At 48.2% G+C, this 17,816-nt stretch overlaps 1 protein-coding gene across 6 annotated transcripts in view; it reads right to left on the bottom strand.

Moving 5' to 3' along the window:
* Atg7 (autophagy related 7) overlaps nucleotides 1-17,816 on the bottom strand; it is a 278,976-nt gene that overhangs the window by 203,608 nt on the left and 57,552 nt on the right. For all 6 annotated transcript variants that reach the window (XM_040738126.1, XM_040738125.1, XM_040738129.1 and 3 more), the window contains 8 exons: nucleotides 17,102-17,223; nucleotides 14,234-14,324; nucleotides 11,586-11,730; nucleotides 10,282-10,440; nucleotides 7,546-7,740; nucleotides 6,203-6,403; nucleotides 4,454-4,569; nucleotides 329-404 (listed from right to left, as the gene is read on the bottom strand). In XM_040738126.1, the coding sequence (XP_040594060.1) occupies nucleotides 329-404; nucleotides 4,454-4,569; nucleotides 6,203-6,403; nucleotides 7,546-7,740; nucleotides 10,282-10,440; nucleotides 11,586-11,730; nucleotides 14,234-14,324; nucleotides 17,102-17,223 (1,105 nt within the window). The remainder of the gene's footprint in view (nucleotides 1-328; nucleotides 405-4,453; nucleotides 4,570-6,202; nucleotides 6,404-7,545; nucleotides 7,741-10,281; nucleotides 10,441-11,585; nucleotides 11,731-14,233; nucleotides 14,325-17,101; nucleotides 17,224-17,816) is intronic.

The raw sequence follows: 17,816 nt of genomic DNA, 5'->3' as shown, positions 1-17,816 counted from the left end.
TGGCCTACCAAGGAGTAGCTCAGTGGGATTTGTAGACAGAAAAACAAGGCCCTGACACCGGGCCAAGGAAGGCCAACTGAACCATGCCTGGCTGTCCCAAAGCCTGTCCCTTCTTTTTCTCCTGCGTGGTGGAGTCTGGTCAGCAGCTCTACATCAAGGTCAGGCAGTGCCATGGGCTCATTTCCTCCCAGCAGGACCTCAGAACAGGACAGTTTCCAGCTCATATGGCCCCTCTGAAGCCTCAGCTGCAGGAGTTGTGGGGCGACCCCACCTTCTACTCCACCAGAGGATTGATGCAGGTCCACAAGTTCATTTCCAAATCACTCACCTGGTGAGGCACAAGTCCCAGAGAGGTGGGAGGTTCATTCATGCGGTCGTCACTGCTGCTGGCGATGGCGTAGCCCCTGCAAGAGGGAAGCAGGAGGGCTCTCAGCTCACGCGTGCTCACATGAGCACAGGAGAGAGCATCTCGGGGCACTGAGAAGAGTTAGAACCAAAACCCCTTGGCTGGGCTTCATAACTAGCAGGAAACTTGTTCCATGGGAGGGAGGGAGGGAAAGGCAGTCATTGAAGAACGGGCACTGTGGAGTGGGAAAGATGAGAGCGAGCTTGTAGTGTCTCTAACCAAGCAGCTTAACCATTAGCTGTGAAACAGGAGGAAGGGGGCTGTATGATACAACAGGGGCTTCTGAGATAAACTGCCAAGAGCAAGGCTTGTTTCCTTCCCCTCCCTCCCTCCCTCTCTCTCTCTCTCCCTCCCTCCTTCCCCCTCCCTCCCTCCCTCTCCCTCCCTCCCTCCCTCCCCCTACCTCCTTCCTTTCTCATGCTTTCACTAAGTAGTGAAGGCTAGCCTTAGCTCCTGGCTTGAACTATCCTCCAGCTCAGCCTTGTATATCCCCACACCCTCCTCTCACCTGCTGAACTGATCTAAATGCCATAGACACCAAGGAAGGAGAACTACAAGGAGTGAAGTAGGCAGAAGTAATGGGCTCCTCTCCAGAGAGAGGCCATACTCATTTGTACCCCAGAAGAACTGCTTTTTTAACCTGTTACCAGGGCAAAGGGGGGGGGGTAAGTTGGGATCAAGGAGGTGTGGAGTGGTGTAGGTGTAGGTGATAGGAAGAAACCTGGGTGGCAGAGGAGGCAAAGGCAGGGGAGGATGTAACCGCTCATTCCCCCTTTATGCCTTGTCTGCTAACTGCTGAGGCCCCCCGAGTCATGTGACAAACAGACTACTGCTGTGGCCTTCTGTATTGCCTTTCTTGGAATTCAATTTGGATGAAAAATAAGTATTTTCTAAGCTCTTTTCTCTCCATGGGCACTACAAATGGCAGACTTAGCACAGCACTCCAAAGCCACAGCCTGACTGTCACCCACTAGCCATTTGAGTCTCAGACGCTCAGCCTAGCTTCCTCATCAGAAATAGGACTAAGAAGACAGGTGAGATGGCATGAACTTAATGTTGGCACTGGGCAGACTGAGGACCGCCCTGAGTGGGAGGGGCTGTGTGAATTCAAGGCAAGCCTGGGATACACAGTGAGACTCTGTCCAAAAAGAAGAAAACCAAAAGCAACTACTAGTTTTCCCCTAGTAAGTTCAATAGGGGACTGAAGAGGTCGACAGCACAGCGTTCTTGGGGCAGGGCTTTGCACAAAGTTGTGAGAAATGAACGGCTGCATCTGTAGCCGAGTGTGGGCACCTGTTTGCCCTCAGCCAAAACCGTAAGTTCAGTGGAGAATAAGAGCTGTGTGAGGGAGAACATACGGAAAGTCTAGACCTGAAATGTAACAACGGGGCTGAAAACCTTGGGGATCTTGACCTTTGCCAGGCACAGATAGGAAAGCATGAGCCAGCGTGGTGGATGAGCAACAGAAAACAATGGGCTGAAGCCAGGGAAGACAGGATGCAGTGGGCCAGACAGAGTGCAGGTCAGAGTCTTAGGAAGAGCACGGAAGACAAGAGACAGGAAAGAGTGCTGTTCTAGGGGACAGTGCAGAGAGTTTACACTGCAGACAGCACTCACTACGCTGGAGATGCCAGAAGCTGCAGAAGGCTAAAATGAGCTAGAGCAGGGAGACTGCCCCAAAGTCACTGTGGGAAGACCACTGGGAGATAGTAAAAGGGACAAGAGATGACCCACGGGGACCTGAGAGACAGGAGCTAGACCTGGGGCACAGTGGTAACGAGTACCTGCCTAGTATTCAGGAATGATGGGGGTGGGGGAAAGAAGGAGGAAGAAAAGAAGGAGGGGGAGGAGGAGAAGGAGGAATAGGAGAGAGGGAATATACTAGTCTAAAATTGCATCAGACAAACGAAAACTGAAATGCTTAAGGGAATTCTACAGGTAGAGCCACAAGTTTGGAAACAGAGGAAGAATTGAAAACTGTTAGCAAAACTAAATGAATACTAACCATGTAAAATATCTTCTGGGATTTATTTATTTATTTATTTATTTATTTATTTATTTGTTTGTTTGTTTGTTTTGGGTTTTACCAGACAGGGTTTCTCTGTATTGTTTTGGAGGCTGTCGGTCCAGCCCCGCCTCGAACTCACAGAGATCTGCCTGCCTCTGCCTCCCGAGTGCCGGGATTGAAGGCGTGTGCCACCACCACCGGCCTGGGGTTTAAATATTAAAGAATTTTCAAAAATAAATGTGAAGGCACTGCTGGTTATCTAGCCAACATTAGGTCTCCTCTTCTACCTCTCACAACCTCATTCAGGGAGGCAACAGGCCCAGCTGACAAAGCTAGATTTCTTAGCACTCCTTCCTAGGTGATTCAAAGGATGTGTTTTCTGGAAAGGGTCTGTATCACCAAGGCAGCTGTTGGCAAAATAGAACTCAAGGAGAAAGTGGCTGGCCCACTGTCCACGGCTGCCATGACAGGAAAGCACTGGCTGCCATCAGGGCTAGGAGCACAGGAAACAGTGGTCTCGGGACTATGCAACCAGAACAGCATCTGTGTGCTGATAATGAGCCCGGTGGTCTGCAGAGTGGGGAGGCTGCACTCGGGAAATCCAAGCTAAGAACTGCAAGGGCATGCCGTGTCATGGCTGCCAACGGCCCTGTGCTTTGCCTGCTATGGACTGAAAACTGCAACAAGTAGGAACCAGCTACACTCGGGATCAACGGGGAAGGCACCAGGCCTGCAATGCTCCATGATCTCTAGTCAGCCCTGGGAAGACAGGAAGGGTGGGGGCCATCCTCCCCAGGGCGTCCCTAGGAAATGGATATGCTAGAGAAGCCAGGCTGGAACTGGGGACAGGCAAGGGCTCTGCGGGGAGGGCTGCGGTTCTGGACAAGCAGCTGATGGCAAGACAGGTGCTCAGGTTGAACAGGAGGAGGGACATGCAAACCAATCAAAAACCTTTTTAAAATTAGATTCCAATAGTGACAAATGTCCTATTTGTGATACTTGACCCTGGCAGCAGGTGAAAGAGCCACGGACCTGATGTTACCTGTGACGTTTCATATGGATTTTGTTCATTCTGTAGTTAAAAGATGCAGTGTTGTTTTAAGTTGTAGTCATCTGAATGGGCTCCCCGGAGAAGAGTAACAAAGGGGCCCTACTGCTCACTGCTGACCTATCACTGACTGATGGATGTTGGGAGGGAGGAGGCACAGGGCACAGAGCATACCCACTGCTGAGCTCAGCAGGCTCCAGTGCATAGCCGAAAGCCCACGGTCACACAGCTGGCCCTGGCCAAACTCGGTGGGCCACCAAACAAAACAAAAAGCCATGTATATGAGAGAGAGAGCTGTAGGGCAGAGGAGCGAGACAGGCAGTGATGGGAGGGAGAGTAATCAGCGCGGTAACCATGCTAAACACACAGATCTATTAATTAAAAATAAAAAACAGAAAATTGACAGGAGTTCCTTTGTCTCAGGTCCCATGGCTTTTAGTTTGCTATTAAAATAAATGCTTAATTGCCTGTGAGTAGGCACTGTCACATGGATGTGACAATGGAGAGCACAGCAGCACCGTGTGCCCACAGGTGAGGGGGACTCAGTGGCATATGCTCAGCCTCTGGACCTACCCTGGACTGTGGACTTGGAACTTTATTTGGCCAAGTCTCTGGACACGGAATTCAGTCACAGGCATCTGATACAACTCCTAACGCCAGTGACACATTATATGGTATACACATTATACAGTCATATACACATATAGACATAGTATATACAGTCACAATGTCCAGGGTTAAGAAAACCACAATAGACTAACATAAGACTGAATGCCTCTGCCAAGTCTTCCTAATCAGATGCCAAAAAAACTCACAAGAATTCAAGAAGGGCACAGGGCATACCCCAGAGATCATATGCCAAAGAATTGGACTAGATTTTTTTTTGTCTTGTTTTGAGGTCAGAAAAGCCAAGAGAGCCTGAAGGAGTCAGTGCCCAGCAATTACTGATACGCACTCAGTCCAAACATTCATCTCTGGGCTGCAGACTCACCCCTCAGGATGCTGCAGGACAGACACCATCAGCTCCACAGCCAGGGCACCCGCAATCACGGCCAGGCCTGGGCGGCTCACTGTGCACTGCTGGTCCAGCGTCCGGTCTCTGGTTGACTAAAGAGAAACAACCACTGACACATGTAGAATATTGTAGTCCAGGCAGCCCTAGAGAAACCTGAAACTCCCCATGATAAAGATGAAATTACAACCAGATTGGTACAGCTGACAAAGGCCTTCCAGCCTCACCCCACTGTGTCTTGGGAGGATCATAATAAACAGAACAGAGTATGTAATTAAATGAGACAATCCGCTGAACAGGATGCACACTGTCAGGAGACATAGATGGGGACACTGACCATCAGTGGCATGGCCTCATGGTGGCTCCGCACCGAGTGTCCTGTGGAGGAATTCATCCCTCTCTTGTACTTAGTAGATGAGATGTTGAGTCACAGGGAGGAATAATCGTGAGTAGCTGGTGACCCTGTCCTGCCATTTTCCCTGAGGTAATGACTCAGTGACCCTGATTGAGGAAGGAGCCACAATCTCTGCTTTGCTGCCCTCTGTTCCTGCACACTGCCTTGTCATCTTGACTAGTCTGAGGACTTAACTGCAAAACTGCAAGCATTTGTTACAACCTGACTCCACACACAAGTTGTCACTGGGTCAACCTCACAAATTCTAACCTTCCAAATGGGACAAATCCTGAGGCTATTTGATACTATAACAATTTCATGGACTGAAAAGACATGGCTGTCCTGCTTGAGGCCTCAACTCTGCTTGATGGCAACCCCTGACCTATAGGACAAGCAAAAGCCAGTGGTTTCAGAGAGAGGCCTGGTTTTATAATAGCAGAAGGGGAAACAGGGCAGTTGTCCCATCATGTCCCCCGATCCCTACCTCGAGGAATGCCTGTTCTGGCAGGCTCACTAGGCCTCCTGGAGAACCCAGCTGGAGGCACTCCTGGCTGCCTCACATTCCACCTGCTCAGCACTGAGCATGCTCAGGACAGGTGGGCTGCCTCTTCTGTTTTTTTTTTTTTTTTTTTTGGTTTTTCGAGACAGGGTTTCTCTGTATTGTTTTTGAGGCTGTCGGTCCAGCCTGGCCTCGAACTCACAGAGATCCGCCTGCCTCTGCCTCCCGAGTGCTGGGATTAAAGGCGTGCGCCACCACCGCCCGGCAAGGGCTGCCTCTTCTAGATTGTCAGATTAAATACATCAGGAATGGTTAAGAGTTCAATTTCAGACAAACAACAAATATTTTTATTCTTAGCAGTTCTTGAATACTGTAAGAGGCATACTTATATACTTAAAAAAAACAAATCAAATCAAACCAAACCAAAAGGGTACTTGGTGTTTACCTGAAATGCAGTTGCATGACAGTGTGACAGGCCTGTGCCCTGCCCTGCCCTGTTCTGCAAAGTCACAGGGAAGAAGAGGCCTTCTGGATCACTGAGGAGACAGCAGAAGGCCTGGACCGGAACCTGGGGCTTTTAGTCTCTCGTATATGGGGCTCTTTCTAGAGCTCTTTCTATAAGGGACCAGCTATGCAGAAGTTTCCTTACTCAGCTTCTGTCAGATGGCCATTCAGGAAAGAGTACCATTCACAACTCATGGTGGGATAACACCACCCACCCCAACTAGAGATTGCTCTTTACTAGACAATCTTTAAACAGCCATGCGGGACAGGACCCTGCTGCAGCACATGGAATACTGAATAGAGCTGCTTGAAACCACAAAACTTGACTTACATCTCCTGGAGCCACCACGTCATTGCAGAAATAGCAGCCAAGCTTGTATCCAGGGATGTTAGCAAAAAGCGAGGAGCCCAGGTCAGCAGGTGCCAGAAGGTGGCTTGGGCACAGGTCCCCAGCGCCCTGCTGCTTGGGTTTCTTCAGGCCGTGTCTCATGACAACAAAGGTGTCAAACCCCAAGGCAGCATTGATGACCAGCTGTTAGCATTGAAGGAATAAAAGGGGGTCAGGACAAACACACTTCAGACCAAGACTAAGTTCACATGCAGCTACCTTTAAATTGCTTTCCTTTTCATGTGAGTGCAACTAGACTTTAATAGCCAATTGAAACCTGTGAGAGAATTGATAAACTGCTAACATAAACCATCTCATTTAAAACCCCTACAAGCATTGCCTTTTGATAGACAAGAATACTGAAGGTCATGCAGCTGATGGGAGAGAGGTTGGCGGGTGCCAGCACCACTCTGCCCTGTCCTTTCAGTTCCTTGCAGAATTTTACTGAGACACCATTTGTAAATCATGATTTGCCCCCCATGTGGGTTTTTAAGAAAAACCTTCTTCATTTGTATTGTAAGAACTTCTCTTGGTTGTGATTTAAGTTGTTCTCCCAAACTTTTGGTCACATACAAAGTTAGAAAGAATCAAGAAAAGGCATGCTGGAGAAGAAAATAAGAGAAAATAAAAAACCACTCCTGATACAGCTCTGAGGGCTCCAGTAACTGCTGGGGTATTGCCTCTTGTATCTCCTCTCCTCTTCCCTTTTGCCTCAAACACAATAGACAGAAAATAGACAGATGATAGGTGACAGATGATTGACAGACAGATGAGGGGTGAATTGTGGTAGAGGCAGACATGCATGTCTTTATATGGACATATAACATTAAAGATTCATATACTATTTTATCTCATAAAATGGTATTTTCTTATTACCATTCTTTGAAAACCTCCCTGAGAGTGAGAGTAAAGCATCCTATGACATGAGCCTTGACCTCTGTATGTACCAACAGCAACACCTGCAAGGATTGCTAAGACAATAGTGAGGACACCCACGCTGGGTGACGGTGTGAGGTAAAGAGGCCCTACAGGACCACACAGGTCCCCCTCCTCCCTGGGGCAGGGTGGGTTATGGCTGCAGGACCACACAGGTCCCCCTCCTTCCTGGGGCAGGGTGGGTTATGACTGCAGGACCACACAGGTCCCCCTCCTCCCTGGGGGAGGGTGGGTTATGGCTGCAGGACCACACAGGTCCCCCTCCTCCCTGGGGGAGGGTGAGTTGTGGACACTTCTCTCTTGGGTGGCTCACTAAGCTCTAGACAGAGGCAGCAAATAGCACACTCCACCTTCCGCTTGCTGGCGGCAATTACAGCAGGAAGCCACCGGCTCTCTCTGGTGTCCATTAGCAGGAAGATGACATCATGGCTCTCAATTAGTTGTTCTAGCTGCTCCACATCTCTGCGTGCCTGCTCCAGTGTGACGTCAGAGAAATTCACAGGATGTCCTGGCATCGGGATGCTCATGTTGAACCCGCTGGCATTCTAGGGAGTCAATGGGCACACATACCACTTTCAACCAGGAATTTCTCTGTGCACAGTGCTACTACTGCTTTTTCCCTCCGATACTTGGGCCTGTGCTCTCTCCACCTTCTCCATTTCCTTGAGCCCTCTGTGTGTGTGTGTGTGTGTGTGTGTGTGTGTGTGTGTGTGTGTGTGTGTGTGTGTGTTGTGGTACTGAGGATAGAACTCAGAGCCACAGGTATAACACAGCCAGGGATGTTCATTTTCCACAGAAAGCAAACTGTGCCAGGATCACAAACTGCACCATAATCTCCTGCATGCCACTGGCCACAGGCAAGTGTGATAACACAGGCTTTCCCAGAGTTGTCTCAACACAGACTGGAAAGATGACTGCAGGGGGTAGGCAGCAAGTCAGCAAAGGCTCAGGAACTAAGTGGCAGAGCTCAGGTTCAAGGCAACATCTGCACGGGCTGTGCTGGCTCTCAGTCCTCTCCAGTGCCAGACTGGACTGTTCTCCCAGGTGGGCATGCCTGTCCAACCTAGGGTACAAGGACCGATCTTTGCCTTCTTCCACAGAACTTTGCAAGCGTCCCACTGTGAAGACAGCGTATACTGCCAGGTGCTTCTGAGTCTGGGCTTGGCACAGTGACTTGCCTGAGCAATGGGAAGAGAGGGTGGTGTACTGGTCTGAGGCTGACCTGAGACTCTCTAGTCAAAGAACTGTAGGACCAGGAGACTGTGGCTCCCTACCCTACCTTCCATTTTGAAACAATCACATGTGGAGCAGACTGGAAGCTGAGTTCAGGAGTCTTGTCTATCAGTCAACATAGCCAGCCTGCATATCTGTGGTGTAGCCTTGCAGCTGGATTCCACTGAGATTTGGGAATTGTGAGATAAGCCACACTATGCCAGCAGAGACCTGACTAATGTCTCAATGGTGGGGCTGTGGCTACCCAACAATAGCTGGGTACACAGTGCATACTCAGTCAATGCTATGGAATTCCACTCAATAAATGATGTTCCGGGTAGCGCTTGTGGAATAAAACCATCAACAACAGATCGATATTGAAAGGCTAAAGGAGGAAACTTTTGAAAGACAGGCTTTCCTATGGCTGGGGCTGAGGGTGCCACTTGTGGCACTGTAAGTACAAACAGAAGCCTCAAAGATCGCTAACATGTCTCCTGTCAGGTACAATGACCATGTATTCTACTGGTAGACTCGTACTGAAAGACTTAAAACACATCTCCAAACTTACTTGTATTGAAGTGAGTTGAGTGCACTGGCTAGTGCTGGTCAATTAGAACCTCAACTGAGGAATTGCCTCCATCTGGCTAGCCTGTTGGCACATCTGTAGGCCATTCTCTTGATTGAGGATTGATGTGGGAAGGCCCATCTTCTTACTATGGGTGCTGCTACTCTGGGCAGGTGGTTCTAGGGTATATAAGGCTGAGCAAGTCAGGGAGCGGGTCCCTCCATGATTTCTGCCTCTGTTCCTGCTTGAGTTCCTGACTTCTCTCAGTGATGGATGGTGATCAGGATGTGTGAGCCACATAAACCCATCCCAGATGGTTCTATTCAGCAAAGTAAGACGGTGAGTGACATGTCTTTCTTCGGTATTTCTATAGTAGTGTAAATGGTGTGACTCAAAAATAGCAGGAGGTATGGCAGAGAAGTCAACTTCCAGCCAGCCTTTCTTCTACACAGAACCATGGTCAGCACAACTTCATGAGCGTGCTAGGCAGCCATCATGCGGTCCAGTGACAGACTAAAATGAATAGCCTACATCTTCACCACCAGAGCTCCCTTTACAGTCAGGCAGGGTGAAGACAGCTCCAAAAGTCACTTCCTCACCCCTTCTTCATTGATTCCTACTGTGAGGGAGGCACTTCCTGTGCAGTGCTGGGGTGGGCAGCATGTTGGCTAAGCAAACACTTTACCACTGGCCTACAGCTCAGCTCGGGTTGCGCTGTAGTTTTCTTTGTTTTGTTTTGCATGCATATGCATGTGTGTTGGCATGGGCGTGGAACTACTATGTGTAAGTATGACGCATGTGCATGCAGATGCGCAGGCACCATGGTGTGTATGTGGAGGTCCGAGGGTCACCTCAGATGGTTGCCCTCACCTTCCACCTTGTTTGAGCAGGGTCTTTGGTTGTGGTTTGCTGCTGCACATGTAAGATTAGCTGACTGGCCAGCTTCTGGGGACTCTCCTGTCTCTGCCTCCTTTCTCGCCATGAGAGCACCAGGATTACACACGCATACTCATGCTTGGCTTTATATATATATTTATATATATATATTTTTTTTTGAGGATTCAAATGCAAGTGCAAGCATGGTATCCAATGACTCTTCTCCTCAATACTTTTGTAGTGTTTCTAAAAGGCTATCCCCAAGTGGAGGCAGCAGACCTGGTCATATGATGCCTGTCTGGTAGGAAATAACACATCTGATTCCCACTCACCAATTCTACAGAGCCTCATGCCCCAGGATCCCCAGGATTTAAACATTTACAGAGTTTACAAGAGAAAAAAACATGGATGTATCCCCATATCATCAACATACCACTCCGGGAAATATTTTCTGGAGCCGCTCTGCTGCAGCCAGGGCCTTGGGCTTGCCACCCGCAAGACAATCTTCAAATTCATACAGAGGCTGTCTCACAGGGTTGGAGTAGGAGATCTTGGCGTTGTCCACAAATGTGACATGTCTGACGCCCCAGCCCTGCATGGAAACAGGATACCATACTCCTGATGAGCATGTCCCAGCACACATTTCTAAAGTCTCTAAGAAGGGTTTTGTTGCTAAGCAGCTGGGCATCTTAAAATACAGGAAACTGCAGAAACTGAATTGTACACATTCAATTTTTGATCATTAGAATGTCCACTTTTTAAAAGACAGTGTAATGATATGCCAGGGCCTAGATTCCCAGTCATTAGGCCAGGAAGTATCAGTAATTCTTTCACAGTGTGTTATTCTTGACAGTGCCACCGGGAAGACTGTGCGTGAATGCTAGAACTCTACTGTGTTGTTTCAAGGTTAGCAAGCACCCCAAGATGTCTTTGGCTTCTCTTAATGAGTAATTAAGTATAAATATTAGCTCCTCTGGAAACTCATTTTGGATCTCAGTTAACTCCAGAAAAATGACCATCAAGTCGTCCCCATGTGAAATAAGAACACTCTGAGTATCTCTCCACACTGGAGAAACCTTGCTTCTAACCCAGCCTAACAAGACGAACCTGTGTTTTAGTGCAAGTTGTCATGATGTCATGGACAATTTCATAAATGAGAACATTTCTGGAAAACTTATTTAAAGATTTTTTTATTTTATGCATAGTGTTTTGTCTTCACATGTCTAAGTACATACATGTAATGCCCAAGGAGTCCAAAAGAGGGTGGGGGTTTACTGGAGCTGGAGTTACATGCTGTTATGAGTTGCATGTGGGTGCTGGGAATTGAACACAGGTTTTCTCCAAGATTAGCGGTCCTAACCTCTGAGCCATCTCCTCAACCCCTATATTTCTAGTTAGACTAGTAAGTTACAAAGAAAACTTTTTATAAATATAAATGAACAGATAGTGACAAGGCCTGTGAATGGCCTCTATTTCCTTCAGCAAGGACCACTCCTGGCATCAGTGGGAACATCCTAATGTATGAAATCTCACTACTTGTGGGAAGGGGACTGGGCTGGGACTGGAGGGGTATCCTCTGCTTCTGTCTCACAAAGACTACAGATTGCTCTTAGAAGCACAAAGATACTGAGGAGAGCAAAAAAGAATGGGGGGGAGGCACAAGGGAATCTGGGAGATGGAAGGCAATGGTGCTGGAAAACAGGCACAGCTGTACAGCTGCACAGGCCCCAAACTCACCATCAGGGTCCTAGCCACATTACACCCCAGGGTGCCAGCTCCCAGCAGCAGGCACTTGACAGACACAACCTTGTCCAAGTCCAAGGTAGGGACCAATCGCCAACACATCAGCTTGAGATTCAGATCCACGGATGACTCAGCCAGCCTAGAAAACAAGAGATTGATGTGCTGGTGAGTCATTTGAATGAAAAAAAGAAATAAAAAGGAAAGGACATGACAGCTCCTAGGTATGGTAGAGGAGGAAGTTTATTGCAGATAAAAGAGAGCACAGCCAGCCGGGCGTTGGTGGCGCACGCCCTTAATCCTAGCACTCGGGAGGCAGAGGCAGGCGGATCTCTGTGAGTTTGAGACTACCAAGCGAGTTCCAGGACAGCCTCCAAAGCCACAGAGAAATCCTGTCTCGAAAACTCGAAAAACCAAAAAAAAAAAAGAGAGCACAGCCAGAGGCAGGGACATATGGGATAGTTAGAGTGAGCATGACCAGACTGAGCTAGGCCAGCTGAGGAGAGAGGTGGGAGGGAGAGCAAGAGAAGAGGCACTTAGGAAGAGTGACAGCTTGGGCCACGAGACTGGCACACGTGTGGTGGGAAAGACGCCCTCCGCCCCTGGAGACAAGGGAGCTGGCCCTCCCCTTACAGCTGCACCACTTGGGAAAGTGGACCCTGCACCTCACTATAGATGGGTGAAGGTGAACAGGCCTGAGAACGTGAGCTTGGGAGGCCCCACCCCTCATCTGCCATATGGTGGTATGAGCTGGGGAGAGATTCCCCCCCCCTTGCCTGTGTCGAGTAGGAGAGCTGTCCCTGCCCCTCACCAGCTGTAGCTGGGGCAATGCTGGAGATCTTACCCTGGTGGTGAGGGCAGGGAGAGCTGGCGGGATGACCAACTCTACAACTTTCTAGGCCTAAATTGAGGAGTTGCCCCACTCCAATATCCACCCCATCTATGATCTGCTGGAGCTCATGAAGGGGCTGGTCCTGTAGACCTCAAACTGCAAGACCCAGGGTAACAGGATATCCAAGAGGAGTCCCAGTGAGGGCCCACTATTAACAGGGTAGCAGAAACCAGAGGCCTAGAACCAGGCCAATGACTCTGCAAGGATCACTTGCAGGTAAAGACATATGGACTAAAGGGTAAATCATGTGACTCACTGTGTTACACTACAGCTTCCGTGACCAGATTTTTCTTTTCTTTTTCTATTTATTTTATTTTATCTGGGGGGGGGGTTGCAAGTGCAGATACAAAGGGACAGGGAGATGAATGGGATCGAGATGCATGATGTGAAAGACACAAAGAATAAATAAAAAGAAATAAAAAAAAACACAGAGAGACTGGCATAGTCAAAATGGCTGGATTACATAGGGAAGGGCAGCCCAGCCCCTGGGATGGAGAGTTCAGGGTGGAGAGTGGAATATGTCAGTCATACGCTGTAACAGGTAGGGACTGAGGGATGCTGGGAGAACCTGGGGGCCAGGTCTGCTTTGATGTGTTAATGGGTACCTCAGTCATTTGACCCAGGTTGAGACCTAACACATTCACATGTGCTGCAGTCTTAGTTTCTAAGACAGACATGATGCGTGGGGAGGAAACATGATGGGACTAATTAGGCAATCAGAATCAGAGTAAAGTAAGATGAAGCTCATAGGCAACAGAGAGGAGAAAGGTTACCACACAGAAAGCATGCCACTGTCCTCTGCAATTGCTGGGGTGGGCCAAAGTTCCTATGTGGCGCTCTAACAGCAAGGTGAAAGGGAAAGTCAGAGCAGTCCCGAGCTGCTCTATCAGCTTAAAGAATGGCTCTTCCGAGAATGGAAAACTCTCCCAGATCTTAGAAAAGGGTAGCAGATTGTCATCCTCAAAAGTGGTGTGACCTCCACAAATCAGTGTTCCTCATAATATCCTTCAGGGATGGCAAGTAGGACCAAGGTCTGCAGCCATGAACGAAGAACTAGAAAGAAGGCAGAGGCAGGTGGATCTGTGAGTTCCAGGCCTGCCAGGACGGCATAGTAAGACTCTCTAAACAACAACCATAAAACTAGAAAGGGCAGTAGTGAGGTCCAGGTGTCTGAGAGTCTGCACTGGAAACTAGAAAGGGCAGTGGTGAGGTCCAGGTGTCTGAGAGTCTGCACTGGAAACTAGAAAGGGCAGTGGTGAGGTCCAGGTGTCTGAGAGTCTGCACTGGAAACTAGAAAGGGCAGTGGTGAGGTCCAGGTGTCTGAGAGTCTGCACTGGAAACTAGAAAGGGCAGTGGTGAGGTCCAGGTGTCTGAGAGTCTGCACTGGAAACTAGAAAGGGCAGTGGTGAGGTCCAGGTGTCTGAGAGTCTGCACTGGAAACTAGAAAGGGCAGTGGTGAGGTCCAGGTGTCTGAGAGTCTGCACTGGAAACTAGAAAGGGCAGTGGTGAGGTCCAGGTGTCTGAGAGTCTGCACTGGAAACTAGAAAGGGCAGTGGTGAGGTCCAGGTGTCTGAGAGTCTGCACTGGAAACGAGAGTGGAGAAGCCGTGCATGCCTCAGGATGCCCGCCACACTAACCCTCAGGACCATGAAGACCGGAAGTGGCTGGCTCACTACCAGAACAAGCGTCCCTGAACCACACAGCACAGCACTGGCCACAACCCGCTGGACACAGGGCACCCCGTCATGTCTACCTTTTGGGGTCCATGCATCCGCTGAGGTTCACCATCCTTGGTCCCATGCCTCCTTTCTGGTTCTTCTCCCAGCCAACTGCTTTAGGACAATCTTAAAGTAAATAAAACATAAAGTTTACTAAAAGAGAAATAAAAACAAACCTGCATTTATGCTTTCACGCTTTTGTGGCAAGCGCTTTACAGACTGAGCCTCTCACCCCAACTGCCCTCTCCTTCCCCCGACTTGGCCTTGACTTCTCCTTTTCACTTTGACTGTCCTCTTTTTTAAAAAATTATTTTTATTTTACGTATATGAGTGTTTTGCCTGCGTATTAGCTCACCACATCTATGCAGTGTTTTCAGGGGCCAGAAGAGGGCACCAGATCCCCTAGAACTAGATTCAGTTTTGAACCACCATGTGGGTGCTGGCATTCGGACCTCTACAAGAACAGTCAGAGCTCTTAACTGCTGAGCTGTCTCTCCAGCCTAACTGTCCTCTTTTAACTCCTGTTATAGGAGCCCCTGGAACTCAAATACCAGAATTCCCAGAGTTTATTCTCTGCTACAAAGATTGGTATGATATTTCCATGCCTGTAGTAGACCTGTCACTGTGGAGTACTCTTTCTATGTCCTGCAGTTAACAGAAACCCCTCAGGGCCACAAGACCTCCCACAATTCTGCTGTGGTTGTGGGACCTCTGTCCTCTCCTTTCTTTTCTCAAAGACTTCCTTCTATTCAGAATAAAGCTTCAACTCCTGAGCAGAGAACTCAGCCTTAGGATACATTTCAGTATCACTTCCATTGTCTGCTTTAAGTAGGCTCTGGGGTGGGGCTGGGCCGGGTCTGGGGTTGGGATGAACTGGGGCTGCAGCTTGGTAGTAGAACAACACTCAGTGTGGGAAAGTTGCAGTAATAGAACTAGGTTCCATTATCAGTTACACACACACAAACACACTTACATATGCACACCCACATACATGCTAAAACACATGCACAGGCTTTAATACAAGATACACGGTAGACTCGCACACATTTATATGCACATGCACACTCAAAATCCTGCACACTCACTCACCTACACTAAGAAACCCACAAATACACACTGACAAAAGTCATTCGTATTTATGTATGTGTACATAAGGACACACATGCTCACTCAATATATATTCACTCACACACTCAGATACCCACACACTTGCAAATACATTGACATACAGGTAGGTATGCACACATACATTCACCTACACACACTTTCAAAGATTAAACCAACACATACATGAAATACTCATGATCCTTCTGCCTCCACTTCCCAAGTTCTGGGATCACAGGCATGTGCTACCACGTGTGGTTGGCTACAGCCATTACTAAGAAAATTAGATGCATTGTAAACTTACTATAATGAAAATATTATATGTGAAGATTAGTAATCTCCACATTTACTTATATGTAAATCATCCTCATAACACACAGCCCAAATGAAGGAAGAACATGTTGGTAATGAGATGATGTCCAATCATGGCTAGGAACCAGGCAGAGCACAGGGGCAGGAGAAGCTAGGATTGCAGTGCATGCCTAGTAGTGGCCACACTGCTTCAGCCAGTGTACAGAGCAGCTTTCTGCCTACGATGGAGACTTTACCATACTCACATCACTGCGTTCCAACTGTGGGTGCCTTAGAGAGCCATGTGTGGCTTAATGATGGGGGCAGTTCTGAGAAATGGCAGGCTGCTGACTGACCCACTCTGAAAACACCACAGAGTGTACTTACACAGATTAAGAGGTCATGAGATCCCTAGGCAATAGACTCTTAAGGGACCACAGTTCTATGTGATGTGATGCTGTTACGCCACACATGGCTACACTGAAGAGTATGGCTATGGAAATGCCTTGGACTCATGTCATGATGCTGTAAGTCCTCATAATGTTTATTATAGAGCTTTATTTGCAGCTAAGGAAGGTCCCCTTCTAAGATGAGTCACCACTCTTCAACATGGAGTATGAAGAGGATGGAGACATAAAAGTCTTCATCAGTTGGGAATGAACCACAGGCCTGGGAAGCATAAGCCACACCAGAGAGGGAAGCAGATGGCTCAGTGCAGACTCAGGAAGACAGTGTCCTCATGGGATAAAATTAGGAGCATGGGAAAGGGGTCTGGTGGCTGCATCTTCTTGGCTTCATTTTTTAGTGACTCTCCATATACTCCACAACTCTTTGAGTTGCAACTTAATAAAGGGAACTTAGTTCATCTTAAAGAAGCACGCCAAGGGCGCTATTTCAGGATGTACCAGAAGAGGGCGCCAAGCCAAAAGCTAAGCAGAAAGCCTCTGAATGGAAGTAGTGGTTTCCTCCCTGGTCCATGCAGAGGATTCTCTGGGATGTATTCAAAATCTTCGTGCTGGAGCACAGAGTCAACAAGAAACGGGCTTTTGACTTCAGCACTTGGGAAGAGATGAGGCATCACACACACACACACACACACACACACACACACACACACACACACACAGTGGAAGGAGAAATGCGCCTTTGCTGACTGATACAGGGTCACACACACCTTCAAGTAGTGAATGAATAAACATGTTAAGTAATTAGCAACTTCACCCTTCCTCGAGGAAGAGGTACGAATAAAGAAATTGTGTTGATCAAAAACAAAAGAAAGCTGGAGACCCCCGCCTGCCCCCCAGACTGGAAAACTCCATTGGAGAAGCTGCCAAACAGCCCAGCCTCTGCTCAGGGCTGAACACAGCTGCCCTCTGTTCAAGGTAAGTGTTCACACTGCCTGCAAGGTGGGAGCCGTGTTTTCTCCCCTGCTGCTGTGAAGCTGTAAGCAGGAAACTGGGTCTCTGGTTACTCATCATTACACGCACTGGCAAAGACTTGCCAATTACCTGGGCTAAACGCCATTTCTGGAAGTTTCACCTCGAAGATGATGCTGTGGGCCACATCTCTCACCCCCTGCATGGTGCGGTCTCGAAAGCAGAGGACTTCAACGGACTGGAAACTGCCGCTCCTGTCGCCCGCACAGGGTTTGAGTTTATTTCATTTGATAAGAAAGGAGAGAAAGAGCTGGTGTCAGTGCTTTCCAGGCCAGCTGCAGAGAATTCAGGGCATGCAATCACTCCTGTCTAACCTCCCTAACCTTGAGAGATTTTGAGCACATTCGTGCAAGTACCCTTGTCTGTGCGTTTAGAGTCTGGCTGCCAATTTAGCTGGGAATTTTTCCCCCTTAGGTGATTTTTTTTTCTATAGCAATCACACAGCAGACAGATAATTCTAACAAAGGAAGCTTTTAAATCTGGGGTGGGATGCTCCAAGACCTTAACATGAGACCCTAAGGCCCTTTGCCAGCAGCCAGGAGACACATAGCAAAAGCACTGGAACTAACTGAGTGCACGCATAACCAGTCTTTCTAGGGTCTGTCAATATTTGTCTATCTTCATATTTTGGAGTAAATATTTTTACTTAAGTAAATTAAACACAAAGAAAAATCACAAAATCCCTCTAAGCTTGACCACTTCTATCTGAACCATCCCCTCCTAGATCCCCATACTGGTTTTACTTGTTTTGAACAACATAAATGGAATCATGACATGTATTCTTTCA

Source organism: Mesocricetus auratus, unplaced genomic scaffold, assembly GCF_017639785.1.
Source record: "Mesocricetus auratus isolate SY011 unplaced genomic scaffold, BCM_Maur_2.0 Super-Scaffold_100676, whole genome shotgun sequence".
Lineage (NCBI taxonomy): Eukaryota > Metazoa > Chordata > Mammalia > Rodentia > Cricetidae > Mesocricetus > Mesocricetus auratus.
The sequence above is the reverse complement of the archived record's forward strand: the minus strand, read 5'-3'. Positions and strand labels throughout refer to the sequence as shown.